The sequence below is a fragment of the Bos indicus genome, chromosome 27 (genome assembly GCF_029378745.1).
Source record: "Bos indicus isolate NIAB-ARS_2022 breed Sahiwal x Tharparkar chromosome 27, NIAB-ARS_B.indTharparkar_mat_pri_1.0, whole genome shotgun sequence".
NCBI lineage: Eukaryota > Metazoa > Chordata > Mammalia > Artiodactyla > Bovidae > Bos > Bos indicus.
Genome location: NC_091786.1, coordinates 16,463,900 through 16,489,609, shown reverse-complemented (window position 1 = coordinate 16,489,609; position 25,710 = coordinate 16,463,900). Strand labels below are relative to the sequence as shown.

The window sequence follows — 25,710 nt, the reverse complement described above, 5'->3', positions numbered from 1 at the left end:
GGGGAGCCTGGTGGCTGCCATCTGTGGGGTCACACAGAGTCGGACACGACTGAAGTGACTTAGCATAGCATAGCATAGCATGGTTCTACACACTAAAATCATTTCTGGCTTGTCTGTTATAGATATGAGCAAATTTAAGGAAAAAATTAAAGCATCATACTCTAGTAATTTAGTAAAGATATAAGATGTAATAAATCAGTAAAGATAAAGAGTGGAAAATAGTAGAAAATTTTGCATAATGGCCCCTTGTGGATCTCATATGAAATAGCTTCCCAAGTGAAACAGGAGTTGTGACCTCTTTGATCTTAGATTCAGTAGGGGCACCTGATAATTCATTAAATTGACTTCTTCATTATGCTGGCTGTGTACAACTGACAAATACCTGGACTGAGTTCCTTAGTGAGGGACTGCCAGTGGGGTCACAAGTCACTGGAGCTCTTGACTCTGGCTGCATAAATACTTTTGTAGTCTTGTTAACCTGTCGACTAAAATAGCTATAAGGAAGTTGCTCTCTCCATTCAAACTGTGTTTAATTGTATGTGACTATTTCAGATGAAGGGTAGGTGTGTGATGACGCGATCTTAAAATGTATTTTTAGCACATATAAAATTGTTATTTTTAGGACTCTTTAAGTAGGATAGACTGTAAGGAGGTTAAAAAGAAAGACATTGAAAGACATTAAAGGAATTATTAAATCAAAAAGGGATTTAAAAAAATGATAGAATGTAAACAAAGAGTTATTCAAGAGATTTTTAAAAAGGATATGAATTTCTGTAGAAGTAGGAGAAGGAAAAGAAAATGAAAAGCCAAAGATAGTTTTTATGTTTTCTTTCTGTTCTATTAAAGTCTGTAGTAAACTGTCATTTAGAAGAGATAAGAAATGTAATCATTTTTATAACAGGGATATGGTGAGTACTGAGCAATTTAAGTTTAAAAGCAATTTAAATATTCCAAAGAATATCAGGAAAGTAAAAGCAATAAAGTTCCCAGGATGAGCCAATTCCTGTTTTAATTATTGAATTAAGAAATTAGAAAACATACGTAAGTGGTAAGTAAACTCTTGAAGATTTCAGTCATAGGAGGAGAAAGTGGTGGCATTTTAAAGCACTGGAAGTAACTCTGATTTTCTACTCAGGAGCCATATTTATCATTGAGAACCTGGACTATGAAAGCTCTCATGAGTACTACCTGACTGTGGAGGCCACTGACGGAGGCACCCCGTCACTGAGTGATGTTGCCACCGTGAGCATCAATGTGACAGACATCAACGACAATGCCCCAGTGTTCAGCCAAGACACCTACACGGCAGTCGTCAGCGAGGACGCTGTTCTCGAACAGTCTGTCATTACGGTGTGTATCTTTCCCTCTGCAGTTTTCTTCTGAGTCTTTGCAAGAATTTTTCTAGGGATTTATCCAGTTTTCTTATTGTTGCTGCTGTTGTTTTAATTCTATTTGTCTGTTTGTTTATTTCTGGCTGTGCCGGGTCATTGTTGCTGTTTAGGGTTTCTCTAGTTGTGGAGAGTGGGGGTACTCTATCAGTTGCAGAGCACAGACTCTAGGGCTTCTGTAGTTGCAACACGTCAGCTCCGCAGTTGTGACTCCTGGGCTCTGGAGCACAGCTCAGTAGCTATGGCACACAGGCTTAGTTGCTCCGTGGCATGTGGGATCCTCCCAGACCAGGGATCAGACTCGTGTGTCCTGCACTGGCAGGCGTATTCTTTCCCGCTGAGCCACCAGGGACGCTCTCATCCAATTCTTAGAGTGGCCTTCCTTGAAAATAATTGGAAGATGAGGAAATGTCTCTTATTAACCCAGTTACTGGCTCTATTATAAGTAACTGCTGTTGATACCAGAAATTAGCTCAATAGACTTCTGTCACATCCTCATCTGTCTCCTAAACAGGAGTGTGATGTTTTCTAGGTTATGGCAGATGATGCTGACGGACCTTCAAACAGCCACATCCACTATGCGATTATAGATGGCAACCAGGGAAGTCCGTTTACAATCGACCCTGCTAGAGGAGAAGTGAAGGTGACCAAACTTCTAGACCGGGAAACAGTAAGTGGAGAAATGAAATTGTTTACAGATTATCAAATAAATAGATGGAAGTGCCAACATTTTGGGAGATGTCGAAAGAACCAGCCTTGTTCTCAGGAAGTGACAAGCAGAATATAAATACCTGAAGAGCAATTATAGTATGAAGACCTCTGGAATATGTGATTTGTTTCATACTTGTGGAGTTTAGAGAATAAAATTGTGTATTTAGGATGAAACTGCTGTTGGTACCAAGTGTCTTGAGACACTTCGCAGAGCTAGAATCTGGGTTTTACATAACAGCAGAGATTTGGGAGACGCTAGTGTTGAGAGGAGGGAATTCCCCATGAGCAACTGGCAGAAGGAAGAATGGAGAAAGGCAGTCACGGGGTGTATTTAGGAGATTTTATTGAGTTGTGTTGGAGGAGAGCGATCTTACAGACAAGTGAGGGAGAGGAGATACACCAGGTGTTTTAGGAACAGATTTCAGGCCACAGACAAAGCCAGGATGCTAGGTTCAGGCTCGCACTGCGGGCATTAGGTGGTTACCGACGTCTGTGCACCCAAGTGCAGCAGCACAGGGGGATGGTCTCTGAGGACCAGGCCCGCGGGAGGTCTGAGTGTCGTGAGGGGGTAGGAGGACCAGTGACAGTCATTACAAGGCGACAGGAGCCAGACTGGGGACAGCAAGCAGTGACACGTGAGTGACGAGACAAATGCGGACGCTTGGCAGAGGAAGAGTGAGGACCACAGAGCTGAGCCGTGGCCCGCCACGGAGAGCGGAGGTGGCTGATGCCTTGGTGCTGTTCAGGCTTGCCGTGACTGAGGAGTGCCATTAAAGGAGCCCACAGGGCATAGACTTGGCACTGGGGAGAGGTGCTCGAATGTGGTGTTGGGTGTGCTGATCTGTCAAGGAAAGTGGCATATTCAGTCAGTAAAATTGTTCAGCCGGTTTGGGGCCACTTTAGTCCAACTTGAGACTTGAAAGCTGGAAATACAGAAAAGGCATGTGCTTCTGGAGATGATCATGGAAGTGATCTGAGGTTTGGAGGTAAATGTGAGCGAATGAGGAGAGAGGCAAGCCCTCCCTCCCTGTCTCCATCCCTCCACCAATCCACCCATCTACTTATTTACTCACCCTCTCTCACAGACAGGAGGGGAGCTGCCACAGAGGCGATGAAGGGAAGAAGTAAAAGAGCCTTCGTTCAGGGAATTAGAAGGGCATCGGGGGTAAGGCAGACTGTGATTTCAGAAGAATAGTGGGCACATCCAAGTTGAAAGGCATTTGGGGAGATAGTGCTGAGATACTTCATAAAATCTCCATTCTTTAATTCCTTTTCTGACCCGTTATTTTTGAGCAGGGACTTTCCAAGAGATTGGGAAGCATGACCATTAACACTTAGGATTGCAGTGCTGCTGGGCAGACCAAAAGTTAGTGTTTTTGACTTGAAACCAACTTCCCAAAACCTTGAGTAAACTCATGTCCATTGTGAGGTGGCAGGTGAGTTCCCCAGGCAGAGTCGCCCTCTCCTGTGGGCATGTGGGCATGTCTCACAGGACTGGTACTTCACAGCACGTCCTCTGGGGTGCAGCCAACCTCCTTGCCTCTTCACTGCTTCCTCTGAAAGAGAGACCTTAAAAGGAGCTGTCCTAGAAAAGCAGCCACCCCACTTAAGTCACCTTTTCTAGTAGGAAGTCACAAAGAGAAGGGTCTTGGGAGATTCAGGCAGGTGACGGCAATCCAAGTGCAACGTTGATGGGGAAGATGAGCTGGAGAGTCCTGAGCATTGAGAATGAGTGAGCCCTCAAGGGCCGGAGACAGCTAGATGTGTGTCTGCTTCTAGCTGAGAGTCGCACTGGGGCAGAGGGAAGGTTGCACTCTTTGACACGTGTGCACGTTTTTTCTCATCATTTGTGTTCCTTTTCTGTCTTAATTTCTGTTAATAGATCGGCATGTTTTCAAAGTTAGAACACCTTAACAGAGCAAGTACATTTTTGAGAGGCACCTGAGATCCTCCTCCGTGTTAGTAACTTTTTCTGTCGGGCAGACACATTCCCTTCTGCAGGTGGCTTGTGGCCATGCCCCTGTGTGAGATTAGGGAATCGCCCGCCTGCAGGGCTCAGGGGACGGAGACCCTCAGATCTGCCCCTCTGGGGGTGTCAGAAGCACGCTTGAGACTGAACCCTGTTCTTTGGTCTTGTGGAGACGGACACGCTTCTCTTTGTGTTTTCCCCAACAAGATTTCAGGCTACACGCTCACCGTGCAGGCCTCTGACAATGGCAGTCCCCCCAGAGTCACCACGACCACCGTGAACATCGACGTGTCTGATGTTAACGACAACGCCCCCGTCTTCTCCAGGGGGAACTACAGCCTGATCATCCAGGTGACTGTGGGTCCTGGGCTCCTGGAATGCGTCCTGTTGAAATGTGTGCTCTCACGGGGCTCGATTGTTCGTTCGAAATAGCTTTCCTTTTCCAAAGACGGCTTTTGAGAAAAATGGGAAGGGTGACATTACAGGGCTCTCGGTCAGTACTGAAAGATGAGCCATTTCCAAAATGCTTTCGTCTTTGTTTTTTTTGGCTTTGGTTTTTAAGTTAGGCTCAGTAGCTTGGTTCTTAACCTTACCTTCTGCCCTGCGTTTCCTCCTTGCCCCATGCAGACCCTCCCACTCCTCCGCCAAGCACCTCTCCCCTCCCCAGTCTCTCTACACACCCCCTCCCCTCCAGTCCCCCCTTCCCCGCCCATTCTCCCTACCCTTCTTCCCAGCACCACCAGCCCTTCTCCCCTCTCCTCCTTCCGAATGAAGCAGCGATGTCTGTCTGCTGTAAATGCCCTGTTGTAGAGAGCTTGCACGGTGTCTTGTTGACAGCTGTGTGGTTCTCTTCCCTTCTGCAGGAGAACAAGCCCGTGGGGTTCAGCGTGCTGCAGCTGGTGGTGACGGACAGGGACTCCTCCCACAACGGCCCCCCCTTCTTCTTCAGCATCGTGAGTGGGAACGAAGAGGGGGCGTTTGAAGTCAACCAGCAGGGAGCCCTCCTGACGGCGGCCGCCATAAATAGGAAAGTGAAGGATCATTACTTACTGCATGTTAAGGTATTTACGCCTTTCTTCATGGTTTTTTTTTTTTTTCTTTTTTCTTTTTTTTCTTTTTTGAGGACTCATAGAAAAGAGCCACTGCGGTGATCTATCTTCTCATGTGTAAACAGCTTATGCCTCTTGAGAAGACAAAACTGCAAAACTGAATTAGAATTACAGTCTGGTTTTCTTTTTTTTGGTCAGATCTTCATTTTTATCCCATAGCACTTGGCAAGGGCATATTTATTTATTTGGTTGCTTTATCATAGACCTTCCCAGCTGGCGCTAATGGTAAAGAACCCGCCTGCCAATCCAGGAAACATAAGAGATGCGGATTTGATCGCCTGGGTTGGGAAGATCCCCTGGAGGAGGGCATGGCAGCCCATTCCAGAATTCTTGCCTGGAGAATCCCCATGGACAGAGGAGCCTGGCAGGCTACAGTCTATGGGGTCACAAAGAGTCAGACACACCTCAAGTGACTTAGCACACACTTTAGCATAGATGTTGGTGGAGCTAAGTTTCAGCATGAATCAGTGAAAGGGCCAGAAAGAAGTATTTATCTTGTGGTTTCTTTCAACAACCCGTACATGCCAGAACTGTACACGATTAATTTTACCACTTGGTCACTGCTATTAACAATCTCTTTCCTATGAATTCAAGCATCATACCCCCAATTCCACTGTGACCAATTAACATAGCTACTCTGAAAAAGCTTTCCACCCTGTCCCTTGATAATGCTTCTCACACAAAGAATTAAGTATCTATCAGTTGGTCACGTTTTAGAACTTGAGCAGTGTAAATATATTTGTATTAAGAAGTAGTGAACGATGACACAGACGAAGGTGATTTTTCCCCCCTTTCCCCGCAGGTGGCAGACAATGGAAAGCCTCAGCTGTCGTCTCTGACGTATGTTGACATCAGGGTCATTGAAGAGAGCGTCTATCCTCCGGCGATCCTGCCGCTGGAGATTTTCATCACTGCTTTCGGAGAGGAGTACTCGGGCGGCGTCATCGGGAAGATCCACGCCACTGATCAAGACGTGTACGACACATTAACCTACAGCCTCGACCCGCAGATGGACAGCCTCTTCTCCGTGTCCAGCACAGGGGGCAAGCTGATCGCGCACAAGAAGCTGGACATAGGGCAGTACCTCCTCAACGTGAGCGTGACGGACGGCAAGTTCACCACCGCGGCCGACATCACGGTGCAGGTCAAACAGGTGACGCAGGAGATGCTCAACCAGACGGTCGCCGTCCGCTTCGCCAACCTCACCCCGGAAGAGTTCGTCGGCGACTACTGGCGCAACTTCCAGCGAGCTCTGCGGAACATCCTGGGCGTGAGGAGGAACGACATTCAGATCGTCAGCTTGCAGCCCGCCGAGCCTCACCCGCACCTGGACGTCTTGCTGTTTGTAGAGAGGTCGGGTGTCGCCCACGTTTCCACCAGACAGCTCCTGCAGAAGATCAACTCTTCCGTGTCAGATGTCGAGGAGATCATTGGTGTGAGGATCCTGGAGGTGTTCCGGAAGCTGTGTGCGGGCCTCGACTGCCCCTGGAAGTTCTGTGACGAGAAGGTGTCCGTGGACGAGAGTGTGATGTCAACGCACAGCACGGCCAGGCTGAGCTTTGTGACCCCACGCCACCGGCGGACGGCCGTGTGCCTCTGCAGAGGTAACGCACGCGGGGGTGGACATGGGCGTGCGGGCCGGTTCATGTCACAGCCTGCGATGGCGACACAGTAAAGATCTGTTTTCTTGAAATTCCTGTTCATTAGCTCTCCCTCTCCCCTCTTTTTTTTTTAACAAAGAGGGAAAATGCCCACTTGTACATCATGGATGTGAAGACAATCCGTGCCCTGAAGGATCGGAATGTGTCACTGACCCCAGAGAGGAGACCTATACCTGCGTCTGTCCAGGTGGCAAGTCTGGTCAGTGCCCAGGTGAGAGGTTCAATTAAGAATAAAAGAGGGAAAAATTGTAAAAGTGTTAGTCCCTCAGTCGTGTCTGACCCTTTGCGACCCCATGGACTGTAGCCCCCCAGGCTCCTCTGTCCATGGGATTCTCCAGGCAAGAATACTGAAGTGGGTTGCCATTTCTTTCTCCATACGATATTTCCTAATCAGGGATCGAATTCAGGTCTCCTGAACTGCAGGCAGATTCTTTCCCATCTGAGCCACCAGGGATGAAATGACATCTAACTATTTAAATTGCCGTTTTTATGGCTCCTTGTGAAAGTTGTCTTTTCATTTGTTCATGGCCTGGTAGCACTTCCTCTTCAGGGATTGGCCAATTCATGCTGTCTGCTCGATTGTATGGATTATTTGTCTGTTTCTCATTTTTAATGGATGGAACTCTGTATAATTTTGAGCATTAACATTATTTACGTGTTAACAGACCCCACTGTCTGTCTGTCACTGGTCTTTTGTTTAATTTTTATTTTCTCATTTCTGATTAATTTTACAAAATAGTTTTCATCTCTGGATTGATTCTGGTTTCATCGTTTTTGTAAAATATGAATTGTTTTACGTCTTGCTTGAGAACATTTGGCAAACCACCTTGAGGCTACGTATTTTTCTAAATTGTTTTCTAATGATTTTTTAATGGATATTTCATATGTGGATCTCTTATTTATCTTAGAATTCATTTCTCCGTGTTTTACAGTAGTCTGACTTATTCGCTGCAAATGGAGATCCAGTTTTGCTGTTGCTGTTTTTGAAACAAATAGACATTTCCCATTGAGTTGAATTTTATACTGTAAAATCTTAGATCCAAAACTTGAATTGGGGCATGGTGGTGGTGGGATAACATATAAATATGCTTAAACTTGTTCTGATTTATTTCTTCTCTTTGTGATTCCCAGGGAGTGCATCCGTAACATTTACTGGAAACAGCTTTGTGAAATATCGTCTAATGGAGAATGAAAACAAGTTAGAGATGAAGCTGACCATGAGGCTTCGAACGTACTCTGCCCACGCGGTTGTCATGTATGCTCGAGGGACCGACTACAGCATCTTGGAGGTGAGTGTTTGTGCATATTTGTATCTGAGCTTGTGGGAGACTTTAAAAGTATAAATTCCATTGTATATTCAGATGGCCCATTTTTTAAAAGAATAAGATAAGCTACATGAAATGATTGAGTTCTTCCTTTAAATGATTCATTGATACCAACACATAAGTTCTGTGGGATGAAAGGCTCTTTTTGCTCTACAGTAACATAGACATTCGGAGAAGGCAATGGCAACCCACTCCAGTACTCTTGCCTAGAAAATGGTAGGCTGAAGTCCATGGGGTTGCTAAGAGTCAGACACGACTGAGCGACTTCACTTTCACTTTTCACTTTTATGCATTGGAGAAGGAAATGGCAACCCACTCCAGTATTCTTGCTTCGAGAATCCCAGGAACGGGGGAGCCTGGTGGGCTGCTGTCTATGGGGTCGCACAGAGTCAGTCGGACACAACTGAAACGACTTAGCAGCAGCAGCAGCAACATAGACATTTATTTCTGTTTTTTACAAACATTTTCAGGTTCTTATGACCATTACATTCAAACTCTGATATTAATCTTACTAATACGGAGAGTTTATGGAAAGGTCCTACATACACTTGAAGAGATGATCAGCTTACCTTCTCTTTTTTTTTTTTAATCAAGAGTGATTCGTTTTTGGCTTTAAACAAAATCTGATGCTCTTCTGTTGTTCGGTTAGCAGTTGTCAGTCACTTACACAATGCCTTTAGGTTACGTAGTTGGAACTTTGATATCCCTGAGAGGCCTGTTTTTATTATTTGTACAGTAAACCAAGAAGCACGTGTTCTATAGTACTTAAATGTGAGGCCTTAGGTTTCCCTGGTAGCTCAGCTGGTAAAGAATCTGCCTGCATTTCGGGAGACCTGGGTTCGATCCCCGAGTCAGGAAGATCCCCTGGAGAAGGGAAAAGCTACCTTCTCCAATATTTCTTGCCTGGAGAATTCCATGGACAGAGAAGCCTGGCAGGCTACTCTGCCAAAGAGTCGGACACAACTAAGCGACTTTCCCTTTCATCCCTACTTGCTGCCTTCAGGCGGCAGACCCAGCCCCTCCTTTAGACGCGTGATCCGAGGCTGGGCTCGACGATTCCGCGAGAATAACACGCACAGTGATTGTCTCTGTCGCAGATCCACAACGGGAGGCTGCAGTACAAGTTCGACTGTGGCAGCGGCCCCGGCATTGTCTCGGTGCAGAGCATCCAGGTCAACGACGGGCTGTGGCACGCCGTGTCCCTGGAGGTGAACGGGAACTACGCCAGGCTGGTTCTGGATCAGGTCCACACCGCCTCGGGCACAGCCCCGGGGACACTGAAAACCCTCAACCTCGACAGCCATGTGTATTTTGGGGGCCACGTCCGCCAGCAGGGCTCGCGGCACGGACGGAGCCCCCAGGTGGGCAATGGTTTCCGGGGCTGCATGGACTCCATTTACCTGAACGGGCAGGAGCTGCCCTTAAACAACAGACCCAGGAGCTACGCACACATTGAGGAGTCGGTGGATGTGTCTCCCGGGTGCTTGCTGATGGCGACGGAGGACTGCTCGAGCAGCCCCTGCCAGAACGGGGGCGTCTGCCACCCCTCCCCGACGGGAGGTAAGCCTCACACCAGAGCCTCCCCTAAGTGATCCGTCCACGTGTGTGCACTGGGGCGAGGCCTCCCAGCGTTTCTGCTTTTCTTCTTCGTGTGCAGTTTGGTCACATACTGCAGCCGGTGTAAGTGAAGCTCGAGTGGAGCTGGGTTTAGGGTTCATCCTGGGAGCAGCTGGAGGGGTCAGTTTCTCTCCCACTGAGCAGTGGCCTCACTACATTGCGTTTCCAGACGTGTGTCATTCTGCACCCTAGCCTCAGGAAACCACGGCTGACCCTGAATGCCTTTCCAGCCATAAGGACTCCAACCAGGGGGTTGGAATTGGTTCCACATAGTTCTCCCTAAGCCTCCTTTTACCCGCTGGCCCAGTGAGGGGCCTGCCAGCCTTGCTCACTCGAGATGGGGGTGGGAGTGTGGTTTTCCAGAAGGCCTTGGGCCCCCTTGGGTAAGTTAGGATGACCTTGATCGAGTCACGAGTTCCCTCTTCAGTCCTTCGTATTTGTTGATACCAGCGGTGAAAGGTTTGGTAATGCAGACAGCTTTGTGCCCAGAGGGTATAGGGGATCGAATAGGATTTACAAGTCTTAGAGAGCCAAATTTTCACTTAAACGTAAAAACCAATACCCTGAGACTTCTCTTTCTGAGTTACTGAGTGATAGTACTTTGGGTTCCCGTTTGCCGGTTTAGGTTATTACTGCAAATGCAATACCTTGTACGTCGGGACCTACTGCGAGGTGAGCGTCAACCCGTGTTCCTCCAACCCCTGCCTGTACGGCGGCACCTGCATTGTGGACAACGGAGACTTCATCTGCCAGTGCAGAGGACTGTACTCTGGTCAGAGGTGCGTAGGTTTGCCCAGACTCCATCACTCACTGCAGCAGTCGCACTTCCGGTGTCGTCGTGTGTGCGTGCAGTGTCCACATTCACTTGCTCCTGTAGGTACAGAAAAAACACTGGGTTTTTATGCTTACTTTTCCCTTGTCCTTCAGGTGCCAGCTCAGCCCCTACTGCAAAGATGAACCTTGTAAAAACGGCGGAACGTGTTTTGACAGTTTGGATGGTGCTGTCTGTCAGTGTGACTCAGGTTTTAGGGGAGAAAGGTAACTGACTTCTTTCAAGATCTGTGTTTGCAGCTCTCTGTAGGGTCACAGTGATTGGCAGATGCGACAAAACTTCAGTAATTTGGACTGTGTTGCTTTAGAATTTGAATTCAGAGCTCATGGTGACTCTTTGTATAATTTATCTTTTCATTCTTTAAAAAAAAATATTGAACAAGTGAACATGATATAATGCTTGGAGTACTATATGCTTTGAATATAAAATGCTTCTATATTTTAAAAATGTTATTTATAAACAAGGAACATATGGGTACTTGCAGGAAGTAACTGGAAACAGTAAGATTGTTTTTTTTAAAAACAGATGCTCATGGTGTTGTTACCTATCTATAAGATAGATGACTTTTTTTTCATTGTTTATGTAGCATCTAAAACATTTCTCAACTCTTTAGGTATCTTTTGTGAGCCTTGCATAGTCTGAGAGGTGATCATTATTTTTGATGAAGAATATGAGGCACTAAAGATGCCTCTTGTCGACTTTGAATGAAATGGTTTTCAGTTCCAGGGACCATTTCACCTTAGACTTTCCCCCAGGTTCAGTTTAAAAACTTGGTGCTTGTTACATACAAGTGCCTAGTGCTATACATCTAGAAAAGCCTTCACCTGCCCCTTTTGTTAGAAGGCTTGAAGTGTGACCTGCCTGCAGGGATTCACATAACATTTTGTTCTCGTAGTAATTCTGAATTTCACCGTCAGTCACGTGGTTTTCATTCATTAATCTACTTGTATCTTAGTCAGTACTCAATATAGTTGACAAAAATGTCCCAGTAATCAAAATTGTAATGCCAGGTGAGTATAGGGGTGTTAGAGGAGGATGCATTTTGTTAGAGGAGGAAGGGTTTGAGCGGTGACGGGAGGACCCGCACAGATGCCAGAGATGCCCACTGGGAAGGGGAGGGGAGGAGGGGGCTTGAGGGGACTTTCCTGTGGGCGATTCTGTAAGGGTGAGGAGCTAAGGAGGGTTTTCAACATGGAGAAACATCTAAAAATGAAAAACAGAGAGTTTTCTGGCCTTTCACATGCTGTATGGAGCAGTCATAGTCCCCTGTGGGAAAGTTATTGGAGAAATTTAATCCAGCCCTCTTGGAATACATTTATTAGCATGCACTTGTCTAAATCTCTGGATCAGAAATAGAGACAGACTGACGTTTAGCCAATGAGTTTGAGTCAGTCGTCTGTTGAATCCTTAGAAAAATGGCAGCTAAACATTGACGTGACATGTTTATCTCTCAGGTGTACAGGGTGTAAACTCAAACGAGTCATTCCTCCACGAAGGATTTTTGTGTAGTTATTGTTGATAGTGTGTTTTGGCTGTTCTACGTCTGGGTCAGTGTTGCTAAGTCACTTCAGTCGTGTCTGACTCTGCGACCCCATGGACTATAGCCCGCCAGGTTCCTCTGTCCATGGGATGCTCCAGGCAAGAATACTGGAGTGGGCTGCCATGCCCTCCTCCAGGGGATCTTCCCCAGCCAGGGATGGAACCCGTGTCTCCTGCGCTGGCAGGTGGGTTCTTTACCATTAGTGCTGACCGGGAAGCCCCGGTCAGTGTTGGCTGAGTCTTAACTAGGAAGGGATGAATAGCCTTTAGTCTCTATGATGCTGCCAAGGCCTCTCCTAACCCTGGGCTATCTCGGCAGGTGTCAGAGCGACGTGGACGAATGTGCTGGCAACCCCTGCCGGAACGGGGCCCTCTGTGAGAACACGCACGGCTCCTACCACTGCAACTGCAGCCACGAGTACAAGGGGAAACACTGCGAAGACGTGGCTCCCAACCAGTACGTGTCGACCCCCTGGAACATCGGCCTGGCCGAGGGGATCGGCATCGTCGTCTTCATCACAGGCATCTTTCTGCTGGTGCTGGTGTTCGTCTTCTGCCGCAAGATGATCAGTCGGAAGAAGAAACCCCAGCCCGAACCCGAGGACAAACACTTGGGACCCAGCGCGGCTTTCTTGCAAAGACCGTATTTCGATTCCAAGCTGAATAAGAACATTTACTCCGACATACCACCCCAGGTGCCTGTGCGGCCCATCTCCTACACCCCAAGCATTCCCAGTGACTCTCGAAACAACCTTGACCGCAACTCCTTTGAAGGGTCAGCTATACCCGAGCACCCAGAGTTCAGCACCTTCAACCCCGAGTCCATGCATGGACACCGGAAAGCTGTGGCCGTCTGCAGCGTGGCCCCAAACCTGCCTCCCCCGCCGCCTTCAAACTCTCCTTCTGACAGCGATTCCATCCAGAAACCTAGCTGGGACTTCGACTATGATAGTAAGAATGGTTTTCTTCTTTTCGATAAAATGTCTCTGACCTCGCGGCAGTGTAGCATCTTTGTTAGTGATGAACGTGCCCAGACTCCACAGAGCTCTGGTACGACTGGGAACCTTTTCCTGGCTTCGCATCTCTGACCGAGCACTGTGGCCATGATGTTGCTTTAATTTAGGAATTGAATCTAGTTGTGTTCCATTCATCTGGAAAGATCATTTTGTTTTTGTAATTGATCTGGATTCTCAACTCTAATTGGTGGGGGGATTTTTATGACGAAAAATTGGGAGGGCATTTGCATGATAGGATTTTTTTTTTTTCTCAGATGTGGCTGGAAGAAGCGACAATATTTAAGTGGCCTGACGTCTATTGGATGCCTAGAAAAAGCTATATATTACCATTTTCAAATAAAATTTTAATTCCCCATGTTGTCTGATAGTCTCCCCCACAGGCCGGTTTATTGAGAATTTCTATTCTTATGAGTCTGCAAGCTGTATTTATAGGTTTTGTATTTAGTATCTTGTTCTGTTTTGGAGATGTTTCTTTTCTTTTCTTTTTCTTTCAATGTTCTTTCTTTGAATAAATCCCAGGCAGTCCACGGGTCAGGATACAGCAGGGAAGAAAAGAGAGTCTCCTGCCTTCATGGCATGTAACTCTTTTGTCTGTCATCTCCTTTTAGCTAAAGTAGTGGATCTTGATCCTTGTCTCTCCAAAAAGCCGTTGGAGGAGAAGCCATCTCAGCCGTACAGCGCCCGGGAAAGCCTGTCTGAAGTGCACTCCCTGAGCTCCTTCCAGTCGGAGTCGTGCGATGACAATGGTGAGTAAACACGCATCCGCAGTGCTCACCGTCCGCAGCCCCACTCATGTGACACAGGACAGGGACATAGTCGCTGATTCCATCTCAGACGGTCTTCACACTCACGTCAGACCACAGTTACACAGCCTTGCATGAACATCCGCCGGGGACGATGTTGCAAACATCCTTCATGCTTAGGAATTGGAACGGTAGTGACTGGTCATACTAAGAAAGAAAACGTAACTGATTGAAAGATAAGCTCTGTCTGATGGGTTAGTTCTGCAGCGACCTTTCTTCCGTGACAGTGAATGCTATAGAAGTTATGTGGATTTTTAAAAAAAAACACCTCGTACCGGCTTCCTTGAGCACACCTGCGTTGCACACACGCTCGCACCCCCACGGCCCTAAGAGGAGATGCGATAGTCTGACATGGGCAACTTGAGCAGCACCTGTGATTGTTACAAGGTTCTATTTGTCTCTCCCCACCGACTCCTTTGCGGCCTCAGCTCCCATTTGGATCAGAGCGTACTGACTGAGAGCACAGTTTAAGAGATTGCTAGTAAGTTGGATTATATTTCTAATGAAGAAGGTTTGACAGTGGGATCTTTGCTGCCAGTTTTGTTTCTTTGAGGGTGAATGGCGTTGATAAGCAGCTTTACCATATTAGCACATACCAGTAGAGAAAACTGTCAGTATCCAGAAACCCAATAAAGTGAGTTTTTAGTGGAAATTTTTGAATGTCAGAATTAGTTTGATTGTAATTTTTTTGCATAAAAATGCCATGTGTAAACAGTTTATTGATAGAAGGAAATAACTCACTAATAATTATTTGATTGTTTGTAAACCCAGAGTAGGTAGTCCATAATACACTGCAGAGACCATTTCGAAACTAAGGATGGCCATATGTATGTTCTATTCATTCCTGAGCCATTTCAAGCATGTTATATATGATATGAAGGTGCAACAGTGTTTATTATTTAGCGATAAAGTATTTGGACAGAGCTCTGCTTATCAAACCAACAACAAAGTAGAATTCTTTCTTTCATTAGGTTTAATTCTAAAACATTATAGAGTTGCCAGTTTACATAATCATTTATATCTTTGTCCTTAAATGCTCTTCATAAATCTCAGAATTTTGCCAGTATTTTCTTTCTTTTCCTAGGTTTTTTTTTCTTTTAACTGAAACATCATTCTTCTTAATAGTCTTAGATACTTTTAGTAAGCTATGGTCAAACTAGTTATGAAAATTAATTGCCAGATAATACAAGGTGAGAAAAAATATATTATCCAGGAGTGTCTTTATTTTAATCTTTATCATGATTTTAATCATTATGAATCATAAATTTGAAGCCTGTATTAAGAGTATATTTAAGTCATATTTCTAGTTTTCTAAGGCTGTTGTAATAGATTACATAGTGGCTTAAGACAAGATAGATTTGTTATAGGTCTGCAGTTTAGAAGTGTGACGCTTGTCTCAGCAGGCTGAAATTAAGATATCAGCAGGACTGTCTCCTTTCTGGAGACGCCAGAGGAGAGACCCTGTCCTGTACCTTTTCCAGCTTCTAGAACCTCCCCACATTCCATGGCTCATGGACTCCATCTGTCAAAGACAGCAGCACTGCGCCTCACCGGTCTGTCTGCTGCAGTCCTAGCTCTCCAACCACAGCTGGGAAAGTTGCTCCCCTTAAGAACTCTTGCCATTACATGGGGGCTGCCCAGATCATGCAGGGGAGTCTCTTCATCTCAGGCTCTTTAACTTCATCACATTAGCAAAGTCCCTTTGGCCAAGGATGGTAACTTGTTCCCAGGGCGAGGATGTGGCCTTTTCAGAGGGCCATCCTTCTGCCTGTTACATGCACACTTATTTATCTTGGCATAAATACTTTGAAACAGTTTGATACAGGAATGAAAAGGGGATTTACACAGGAAACAGCCAGGCAGACAGTCTGCGTTTCTCTGCTGGTATGTTAGCTCACCAGCTGTTAACTCGTCTGCAGAGACAGGAAAATTGGGGTGGGAGTACAGAGAACAGATACAAAACCATTTTTGTATTCATATTGCATATTTTACCTTATTATGCAGCTCTTAATTTTTTTCCTGCAAACAATGTATGAGTGTATTAAATGGACCTAGAAAATTGGCTTAGCCAAGTATTTGACTCTTTGAATGTGAAAGCTTTTGCCCATGGGATGTTAAAATCAGGGTTGTTGTGTCCTGACTTGATTCATAATTGTAATTGTAAAACAAATTTATGGCTGAAAGTTCTTTTCCTAAATTACAGTATAATATGGTTACTCTTTATTCCTTTGATTAATGATAACAAATATATAACTTGATTGGAAAAACCTGAGACATATAAGGAACAAGTGCAAAGATCATACATAATTATATAGCTATGTTTCAAGTATTTACATCATTAAACTATGAGGTAGAAACTGTATAGTATGCAGAAATCATATTTAATGCAGGTTCCTGACTCACTGAAGGTCTTTCTAATTTACTGCTCTTGTGCCTTTTCACAAGCTTCCATAGTGACTGTAATACACCTTGTCAATGCTGTCGTTGACATGGTGACTGAAGAAGGTATAGTTGTGTGTGTGTTCTGTGTTCGTGTTCACAGTGACTGTCCCTGGAGTGGTGTGCTTTTGCTGTTGTGTTGTACAAAGTCCTTATGTGATGGTTCTGAAGAGGTTGAATACTTTTATGCTATGCAGGTGTGTCCATTCATAATCCAGAGGTGTTGCAAAATATCATTATGTATGTATGTTACGTATGTTACCTATGTCTGTGGTCTTTGTTACTTTTTTGTGGTTCACAGTGAATTTACACAGTTGCCAGAAGTCACCCATAGGGTCTTGACAACTGCCTTTACATGGAACAGTATGAAGAAATTAAAAGTAATTCTATCTAAAAAAATGTTTTAATATAGAAAATTCTCTTCGTGTGAATAGGAGTAAAACTAAGTATAACACAGCTTTTATAATTGCCTATACCTGAGTCTTCCCTTTTGTATTTTCCCTGGTATGGTTGAGGAAAATTGTAGAACATGATAGAAGGCAATATTTTTATATTTGGTTGAGTAAAAATCATTTTCTAGGAAGCTTTATCTGTTCAAAATTTTAAGAAATTCCTGCCTTAAATTATTTCAAATTAGCCCTCCATCCGTGCACTGGAATTCGAGTTATCACATGCAAAGTGCACAGGTATTTTCAGACTAGAAATCAGATCACTGTAGGGCTTGTGAAAAGCTTAATCATTAGGCCTTAACTCCAAGATTTCTGATTGAGCAAATCTGGTTGGGGCCCTGAGAATGCACATTTCTAACAAGCCAGCCCCCAGTTGATTCTGATGTTGCTGATTTAAGAACCACACTTGGAGAACCACTGGCCTAGACCACTGGGGCCCACGAAGCTTAGGGAATCCTTTCTGCTGGGACAACAAATAGGTTTGCTGAGACATGGGTAAGAGCAGGATGGTTTCAAGCCAAGTTTGATGGGTGCAGCTTACTCATTTCGGTTACTGGCGAGCCTTACACTTAGTTTCCAGGAAGTTACCTTGTCTTCACTTGGCGTATCAGAAGGGGATCTATATTTTGTCTACTGAACCTTAGTTCTCCCATGATGGAACCCTAATATTTATATAATATATTGACTGAGTTTAAAGAAACAGAATTCGAATAGTTCTTTCATGGTAATCTCTTTCGTTGAAAAATGTCTTTGACATATTAAATATAAATTGAGTTTAAAATGGAAAACTAAGAATAATGGAATGGCTGTTTAGTAAACAGAAGTTGTCAATTCTCTTTTTGGAAAGAAACTACCACATTTTTAGCAGGCTTTTTAGAATAGTTCCAGAGGTAAATGTTAGCTAAATACTGGCTTACTCATGTTTTAGAAATCACCACAATTTTTTCAGTTTTTGATTTAAATTCCTAGAAGAGAACCGTCAACCAAATCTTATTTGTTCCAAGTTACTTTATCACTGGGTTTTCAAGAGCATCATTGAATGCACAGAAAGCATGGGTCTACTTTAGAAAATTACTTGTCATTTATTTCACAATAGGAATTACAATGATAGTCAATGGTTAGTGCTTGACCTACATTATGTGATTTAATCCTCATAATAACTAAGGGATTTCCACCTCCATTTCGAAGAGAAGAGCCTGAAGCTTAGCCAGGGTAAGCAGCCTGCCCTGCGGTCACGTGATTCACGTTGACTTTGCCCCATGCAGAGTTCTGTGTGCAAAACAAGGACTCCAGGAGAGGGAGAGGCCAGACAGATTTGGGTGGGCTCAGGATTAAGGTCAGCTGATGATGTCTCTAAGGAAAGGTGGACAATGTGAATATAAAATCATGTTCACCCAGGGCAAGGTCTGGTGAGGTTTTCTTTTAGCTCTTCATCAGTATCTAAGTGTGTTTGTGGTTTCTCTGAATTACGGACATGTGAAGGCTATATTGTGCCGTAAACTTTGTGTCTGTCATGTAGCTATAGCTTATGTATTTTGCATTATCACCTAAGCAACCTGATGTTACCCAGCGTTAGGAAAAAAAAATGATTTTATAATCTTTCTCAGTAACATGAGGGAGTCATTTAAATTCCTTATCAGTTTACATTTTATTAGAGCCTTATAGACTCCATTTCAATTACTCCTAACAAAATTTTGTGTTTTCAGGAGTAGCTTGCCAGAAACAAGGGAAAGAAAGTAAAATCCTGTCCGAGTTTCCCAGCCACATCCCTAGTTCATCATCCCTCATCTTCTCCCTCCACTCCCACGTCCCATTTTATTTGTGCTACACAAATTTCTCACCGTTTGGGATTTTCGTAGATAATGGCCTAGAAGGCACAGTACATGGCTGACTGGGCCTTAATAAAACAGTTTATATTGTGTTATGGACTTATCTTTATTGCCTTTTCAGCCGTCTTTCTCTTTTAATTACAAGTGTTTTCTTTTCTCTCTACTCTGCAACCAAAAGAGTCTTTGGCTGCTCCTGACCTCAGCAAATCAAGAGGTGACTTATGCATGCCAGTTGTTCATTCATTTTTCACTAAACACATGGGCGGAGACTTGACCCAGTGCTGACTTGCTGCACGTGTCTGCACCGTAACTGCTGCCTCCTCGTTCGCCCCTGCATTCTAAACGTGCCTGCCTCACCTTCACTGGCTGCCAAAGGATTTCAAAAATCCTGGGGTGGGGGGCTACCCCCAAATTGGAAGGGTTTTTTTTTTTTTAATAATTATACCTTTATATAGTTGAAAATGACCCTTAGTCCTTTTTAAAGAAACAAAATTACTGTAGTTTATCAAAAATTGTATTACATTTGTCAATGTTAAATTGCCTTTCATTTGATTTTGAGGCATGCTTTGCTGTGTTACTAAATTAATATAATTTATTGTCTTTCTGAGGACTCATGGAAAATAGTACAATTGTAATATTAAGTTTATGACATTCTAAAGGAAATTTATTTTTAAAATTTTGCATGCTAAGTGATTACTTTTATTATCTGAAAGACACATTCGTTGGTATCTTTTTTTAATGACAAGTAGTGCAGATCAGGTGACATTCTTGAGCCGCCTTTCTGCAAGGACAAAATTTCTTTATCAAGGTCCTAAGGCTGAACTAACACTCTTCTTCATAGAGGGCAGAGGGTTTTCAATGACTGCAGGAAGCTGAAAGGATGATTGGAATCGTTTGAAGAAAAGTGCATGTCCTCTAGGCGCTAGCATACTGCTGCTTCTGTTAAAGACTTAACGTTTCTTTGAAAGTTAGGTACTTACCTAAAACTGTAAGTCCTCATTTCAGGAGCAGAGCCTAACTCATAGAGGGTCTCAGAAGCGGCGCGGGAGGGGAGGGGGTCAAAGCAGGGACCGAGGCTTCCCCCGATGGTGGCCCTCGGTGCGCGGGACGGATGCCTTTGCGCCTGTGCGTGCTGCATACACTGGGCCCTTTGCCGCGGGGCACACGCTGGGGAGGAAAACACTTTGACATCTGGTTTTCTTTTCCAACAAGGGTATCACTGGGATACGTCGGATTGGATGCCCAGCGTTCCTCTGCCGGACATCCAGGAATTCCCCAATTACGAGGTAATCGACGAGCAGACCCCCCTGTACTCTGCCGATCCCAACGCCATCGATACGGACTATTACCCCGGAGGCTACGACATCGAGAGTGACTTTCCGCCCCCTCCAGAGGACTTCCCCGGCGCGGACGAGCTCCCGCCCCTGCCCCCCGAGTTCAGCGACCAGTTCGAATCCATACACCCGCCCAGGGACACGCCGGCCGCGGGGAGCCCGGGCTCCGCCTCCCGAGGCCGGCAGAGGTTCCACCCGAACCAGTACCTGCCCAGCTTCTACGCCGTGGACCTGTCCGAACCTCAGAAAGCCGGCGCTGGCGACGGCAGCGCCCGCAGAGAACCCTACGCCCCCTACCCTGCGGGGTACCCCAGGACCTTTGAAGCCCCCGCCGTGGAAAGCCTGCCGCTGTCGGTGTACGCCTCCACGGCGTCCTGCTCCGACGTGTCCGCGTGCTGCGAAGCCGAGTCGGAGGTCATGATGAGTGACTACGAGAGCGGAGACGATGGCCCCTTCGAGGAGGTGACGGTCCCTCCGCTGGACTCGCAGCAGCACACGGAGGTCTGACCCCGCAGACTCGCCCCCCGCCCCCACCCCTCCAAGTGCCTGAACCCCAGCGAACCTAGAGCGATCCCTGCAGCGGATGCCCTGTCCTGCACCGTTCTCTGCAGCAGCGCTTGCGCCCCTTCTTCTGGGGAGCCGCCCCCGGGCATGGCTGCACTGAACCCCCACCCGCGCCTCCTGACCTGTCCGCCATCGCCAGTGTCCTGACCTACTGTTGTCGGATGCGGTTGACGTCTGCCGCACCATTTCCAGACTTTATTTTTTTTTGTATTTACATTTGTCCCGTGTTAAAACAATGAAGCGAAAATCAGCTCTCCTCTCTCTTGTTAGCATGATTCATGTATTTATATAGATTTGATTATTTTAATTTTCCTTTTTTTTTTGTAAATTTTATGTACAGATTTGATTTTTCATAGTTTTCCCCTAGATTTTCAAGATAACTTCGTGCATTTTGTTTTTGACCGGATTTTGGTGGTGTTCGTGTCATTTACCTAGCACCCTGATTTTTTTTTTTTTTTAATATAACCAGGGTTTCACTCTGTCCTTTTCAGCTGAAGTAGGACATTTCATTCATACATTTCAGTATAGTCATTCATTTCCAGCTGTACATAGGATGAGGACAGATCTGATCCATGAACATGTCTTAAATAAATGGGTTGCTGTATTTTAGGATTATAAACATTTTTCATTATTGGAAAGTGTAATGAGGACCTTCTGCAGAATCGTTTAGAACCAAAACCACCACGACACAATTTTTATAGTGTCTGTATATTTGTGATGCAAGGTCTTGTAAAGGTTTTTACTGAAAACTACCATTAACCAGTCTTTCTTACTGACAATAAATTATTAATAAAATACTTTAGCTTTGCTGCCTGTTTTTTCCTCCGTATATATACTCCTGTTCAGGATTCGGTTAATGAATTGAGAAAGAAGGGTGGATGGACATAGAGGGATAGCTTTTTTGGCTTAAATGTGAAAAGTCTCTCCCAGCTATCAAAACCAGACTGTACTTACAGATGTTGCCACTAGGTGGCAGTATATGGCCACGTGATACCGCTCAAAACTATAGGTATAGAGGCCCAGCACTTTTTTTTTTAAGCACTCATAATAAACATTTTCTAACATTTAAAAATTTTTTTCTTATACATTATTTTATTGCTATTACTTGGCCATAATTTCAGTGCATGTATAGTTTTCACCTATGATTTATATCACAAACAAAGCTTTCTGTGAAGCATTTTACCTTTCTCTTGTCAAAGAACACATCCTACTTCTATAGGATTTAAAGTGAAACCCAGAAGTCATCTTCCATGTGTATTTATAGTCAGAATCCATCCCTCTGTCCCACAGCTACTTGTTCAATACTGACCACGTGCCAGCCACTGTGATAAGAATTACAAAGAATCAGGCGTTCCTATAACTTTGCAAAGACGCATTTTCCCTTTTATTAAATGACATGTTATCTAATACATATAGTTTAAACATCAAAGAGAGCTAAAATATGCACAACCAAAAGCAGCAAACTCACATTTTGCTGAAACCACTTGTAACTCTTTAAGCTGTTTTTCTCATTTTTCCTTTGAAATTTTTAAGTGTATATATTATTTCTTGAGTCACAAATTTTAGGAATTGCAGAAGATGATGTAACCTATCAAACCTCTAAGCCTCTAATTCTCTTGTTATCCTCCCATATTGTTACAGCTTACTTTTTTGGTTTCATTCATTCATAATGTTTTCATTGCTTTGATGATGTAAATATTTACCACAGAGGTAAGTAGTATATGATGTTTCTTTCCATCTACTTTGCAACTTTCTTTCTTTCTTAATTGCCTTAACTTTTCTCTTATTTTTAAAAAATTTGTTAGTCTTTATGTATCTAAAAAATCTTTTTGATCACCTACTGAGTGTTGTTCTATATGGACAAAAATTGCTCTTGTCATCTTAGATTTTATATGAAGGGAGGATGGATGACAAGGGGAGATGGTAAATCACTAGGATACAAAGCAGTGTATGGAGTGATGAGCACTAAGGGGAAAACTTAGTACGTAGGAAGGAAAGTGATGGGGAGGGTTGGGGACTGGAGGTGAATTAGTGGAAGACCTCAATGGCAAGCTGGGATTTGAATAAACAGCTGAAGTTGATAAGGGGGAATGATGCCAGTGGGACCACCTGGGGCACCAGCATTGCTGGCAGAAGAGCTCGTGTAAAGGCCAAGGTTAGAAGGTTAAAGAAGGGAAACAGGTGTGGTCTCATAGATTTATAAAGTGCCTCTTGGGACATGGTCAAACCTACGAGAGGACCTCTGCTGATATCCAGAGGTCTTTTACTTCAAGAATTCACTTCTCCAGGGAAGGGACCTTCCATTTCTGCTTGAGAAATACTGTTGCTCTTATTTTAAAGTTGACTGGGTGGGAAGACTGGCGGTTTTATCATGCACTTAGTCCCCCAGCTCTCATTCCAGGGAACAGTCCTGCTCAGCACCGAGCTGAGAGGCTGGGGTCTGACAACTTGTATACAGCTGAAGCAGCCCATACCCCTGGGACTCACCCCGTTCATTGCCCATTTTCCAATGAGAAATCATTGCAGGCTGCACGACCTCTCCAGGCTGTGAGGTCTGATTCCTCCTCTGCGAAGGCAGGATTTATCACTCCCCTCACCACCCATCTTCACACGCTATAGCGTGCTTTACAGTTGCTACCTCTTACTTGCTTTGAAAACGGTTGCTTTTTAACTTTTTCTCCCTTTCCCTGCCTTGGTTTTTCAAGAGAAGAAATACAGTCCTCTGCCATCTTAAACTGGACGTCTGGAATATGCTCTTAACCGTTGATCCCCAGTGCCTAGAAAAACATCAGTATGTTAGTTTCCTGTTGCTCCATCGCAAATTACCGGAATGTGGTGGCTTAAAACACCCCGCATTTGTTAGCTCCAGCTCTGCACGTCAGAAGCCCAGCATGGTAGGACCAGGATCTCTGCTCACATCTTGCAAGGCTGGAACCAAGTTTTCCTCTGGGCTGTGGCCTCCTGAGGTCTGGGTCCTCATCCAGGCTTGCATCTTGTGGGCAGATTCAGTTCCTTGGCGTCATTGAGACATAGGTCCCCATTGTCTTACTGGCTGTACAACTTGAGTGTCTTGCTTTCTCACTGACCGAACCCACTTTTTTGGCAGCCTCTGACTCAGGTTCTAGCTCTGTGATCCTCTGATAATTTAGTAGCTTACGCTTCAAAGCGAGCAGAAGAACTTCCCTCTTGCTTCCCATCTCTGACCTCAGGAGGGGCCCAGTCCCTGGTTTAAGGACTCACCTGATTGGGTCAGGCCCATCCAGGATATTCTGCCGTTTGACTAATTAAAAGTCAAATGATTAGTGGCCTAATCATGGGGATTCCTGTTGTATTTGCACATCTTTGCTCAAGGGGGAAATTACACTACTGCTCCCCAGGTGGGGTTCTTGGGGATCGCCTTGGAAGTCTACCCACCACCATTGGCACTCTGTCGGTTTTTATTTTGCCAATACTTTGACCTTCCAAAACTCCAGACCATATTTCAAACTGAAGACTACTAGCATTTTTTTTTTTTTTTGAGGCATCATCCAGAGCTAGTTAGAAATGAATAAACAGATTATACAAAGGTTTCAAATGAAAATGATTAACATAACACCAACCATATGAATTAGTGTTGAACACATTTATTACAGACAAATTAAGCAACCACATAGAACTAGCATATGATTGTCCATTTTTTCCTTAAAGACTCTGTTTCCATTACCCTTGGTAGGTATAAGTCAGGGTCTGTCGCTTTCCCCAACTAGACTTCGTTTTGACTGTGTGTTGCCCATTTAGAGGTCCCTTGCAAAATTCAGATGCCTTAGAAAATTCTACTGCGTATTTCTGGGCACTGCTAAATGTCATTTCCATCTGGGTTCGGTGTTTTATATACTTTTTTTTGGTGATGTATTTGAAGGCCACTTGTTATTTGCCACATTCGTTGTCTGCTGCCCTTGGAAATTATGATTTAGTTGAAAAGAGATCAGCAGACTAAGTATCCATTAGAAAAAAAAATGCTAGTTTGAAACATTTGAACTTTTGAATTTCGATTTTGGACTGACTTTTTTCAATTCGGTCTCTAAAATTTAGATTCATGTGTGTATGATGGGAAGAGTCTATTTACATTAGGTAATTGTGCTCGTCACATTTATTTTTATCATAAAGTGTGTGGAGCTATCATACAAATCTGCAGAGTGTGAGAGATGTTTTCCAGGTGCCGAGAGATACCCAGCGCCTTTCCGGAAGCTGCCTTAAGCTTTTGGGTTTTTATTTGTGACAAGAAGAAAGAGGCCGCCTAAGTTCGCACATCCCTCCCAAAGAAACGAAGCTTCACCTGTGACTGGGGGGTTGATTTTAAAAACATGGTGAAGGAGGAAGAACGAAGAGTGACCCAAGACACACTCGCTGTACATGAGTAATATGAGTTCAGAAGCTGTTGTCTACTCCTTTTAATGGAAAGGCTGAATTAAGCTGCGAGGAATCAGTGCTTTGAGTTGCTAGAATGACCAGTTACAGAATTTTGCCTGCTGCTATTTATTGATCATTAAAATGCAAATTAGTAGCCAAGTTATCTACAAGGGTTAGGAGAAGCTTTGACTCTTTGAGTTCTTTTCCTTTAAGAACGTTGCTGAGGGACTTCCCTGGCGGTCCAGTGGTTAGGAATCCACCATGCAATACAGGGGACACGGGTTCAACCCCTGGTCAGGGAACTAAGATCTCTGGAGTCCACGTGCCGCTACTAGAGAATCCAGAGAGTCTATGTGCCCAAGTGAAAGATCACGTATGCCAAATATTTAATAAAAAAAAAAAAAATGCTGCTGAAAGAGAATTCCTCTCCTGTAACCTGTTTGCGTGTTCACAGAGGGTCGCTGGGCGTGTTCATCCCTGCCCCTGTCTCCTAAATAGCCACTGAACTGCTGCTGACTGCCAGACGCTGCCAGGCTCTCAACATCTTCCCTGGGGTCTCTCTTCTTGGCTTCCTCTCGTGATTTCTTAGGAAGCAGCTTAGTTCAAATTTTTAATGTTTGATAAGCATCACAGGAGATTGATCAGGGCTTCCCTGGTAGCTCAGTCAATAAAGAATCCGTCTGCAATGCAAGACACACAGGTTCAATCCCTGGGTTGCGAAGATCCCCTGGAGAAG

At 44.6% G+C, this 25,710-nt stretch overlaps 1 protein-coding gene across 5 annotated transcripts in view; it reads left to right on the top strand.

Moving 5' to 3' along the window:
- The window catches only part of FAT1 (FAT atypical cadherin 1), a 125,665-nt gene extending 104,283 nt beyond the window's left edge, over positions 1 to 21,382 (top strand). For 2 of the 5 annotated variants that reach the window (XM_070781738.1, XM_070781739.1), the window contains exons 15-29: positions 1,136 to 1,350; positions 1,921 to 2,058; positions 4,276 to 4,419; positions 4,932 to 5,129; positions 5,980 to 6,781; positions 6,918 to 7,049; positions 7,970 to 8,127; positions 9,261 to 9,723; positions 10,406 to 10,559; positions 10,708 to 10,818; positions 12,471 to 13,102; positions 13,776 to 13,913; positions 16,416 to 16,475; positions 18,866 to 18,901; positions 19,900 to 21,382. In XM_070781738.1, coding sequence (XP_070637839.1) covers positions 1,136 to 1,350; positions 1,921 to 2,058; positions 4,276 to 4,419; positions 4,932 to 5,129; positions 5,980 to 6,781; positions 6,918 to 7,049; positions 7,970 to 8,127; positions 9,261 to 9,723; positions 10,406 to 10,559; positions 10,708 to 10,818; positions 12,471 to 13,102; positions 13,776 to 13,913; positions 16,416 to 16,475; positions 18,866 to 18,901; positions 19,900 to 20,528 — 4,010 coding nt within the window. In that variant the 3' untranslated portion in view covers positions 20,529 to 21,382. Of the gene's footprint in view, positions 1 to 1,135; positions 1,351 to 1,920; positions 2,059 to 4,275; positions 4,420 to 4,931; positions 5,130 to 5,979; positions 6,782 to 6,917; positions 7,050 to 7,969; positions 8,128 to 9,260; positions 9,724 to 10,405; positions 10,560 to 10,707; positions 10,819 to 12,470; positions 13,103 to 13,775; positions 13,914 to 14,398; positions 14,452 to 16,415; positions 16,476 to 18,865; positions 18,902 to 19,899 lie in introns of all 5 variants that reach the window. The other 3 variants (XR_002180039.2, XM_019953462.2, XM_019953463.2) reach the window with 3 other exon arrangements.
- Positions 21,383 to 25,710: the final 4,328 nt, after the last annotated feature.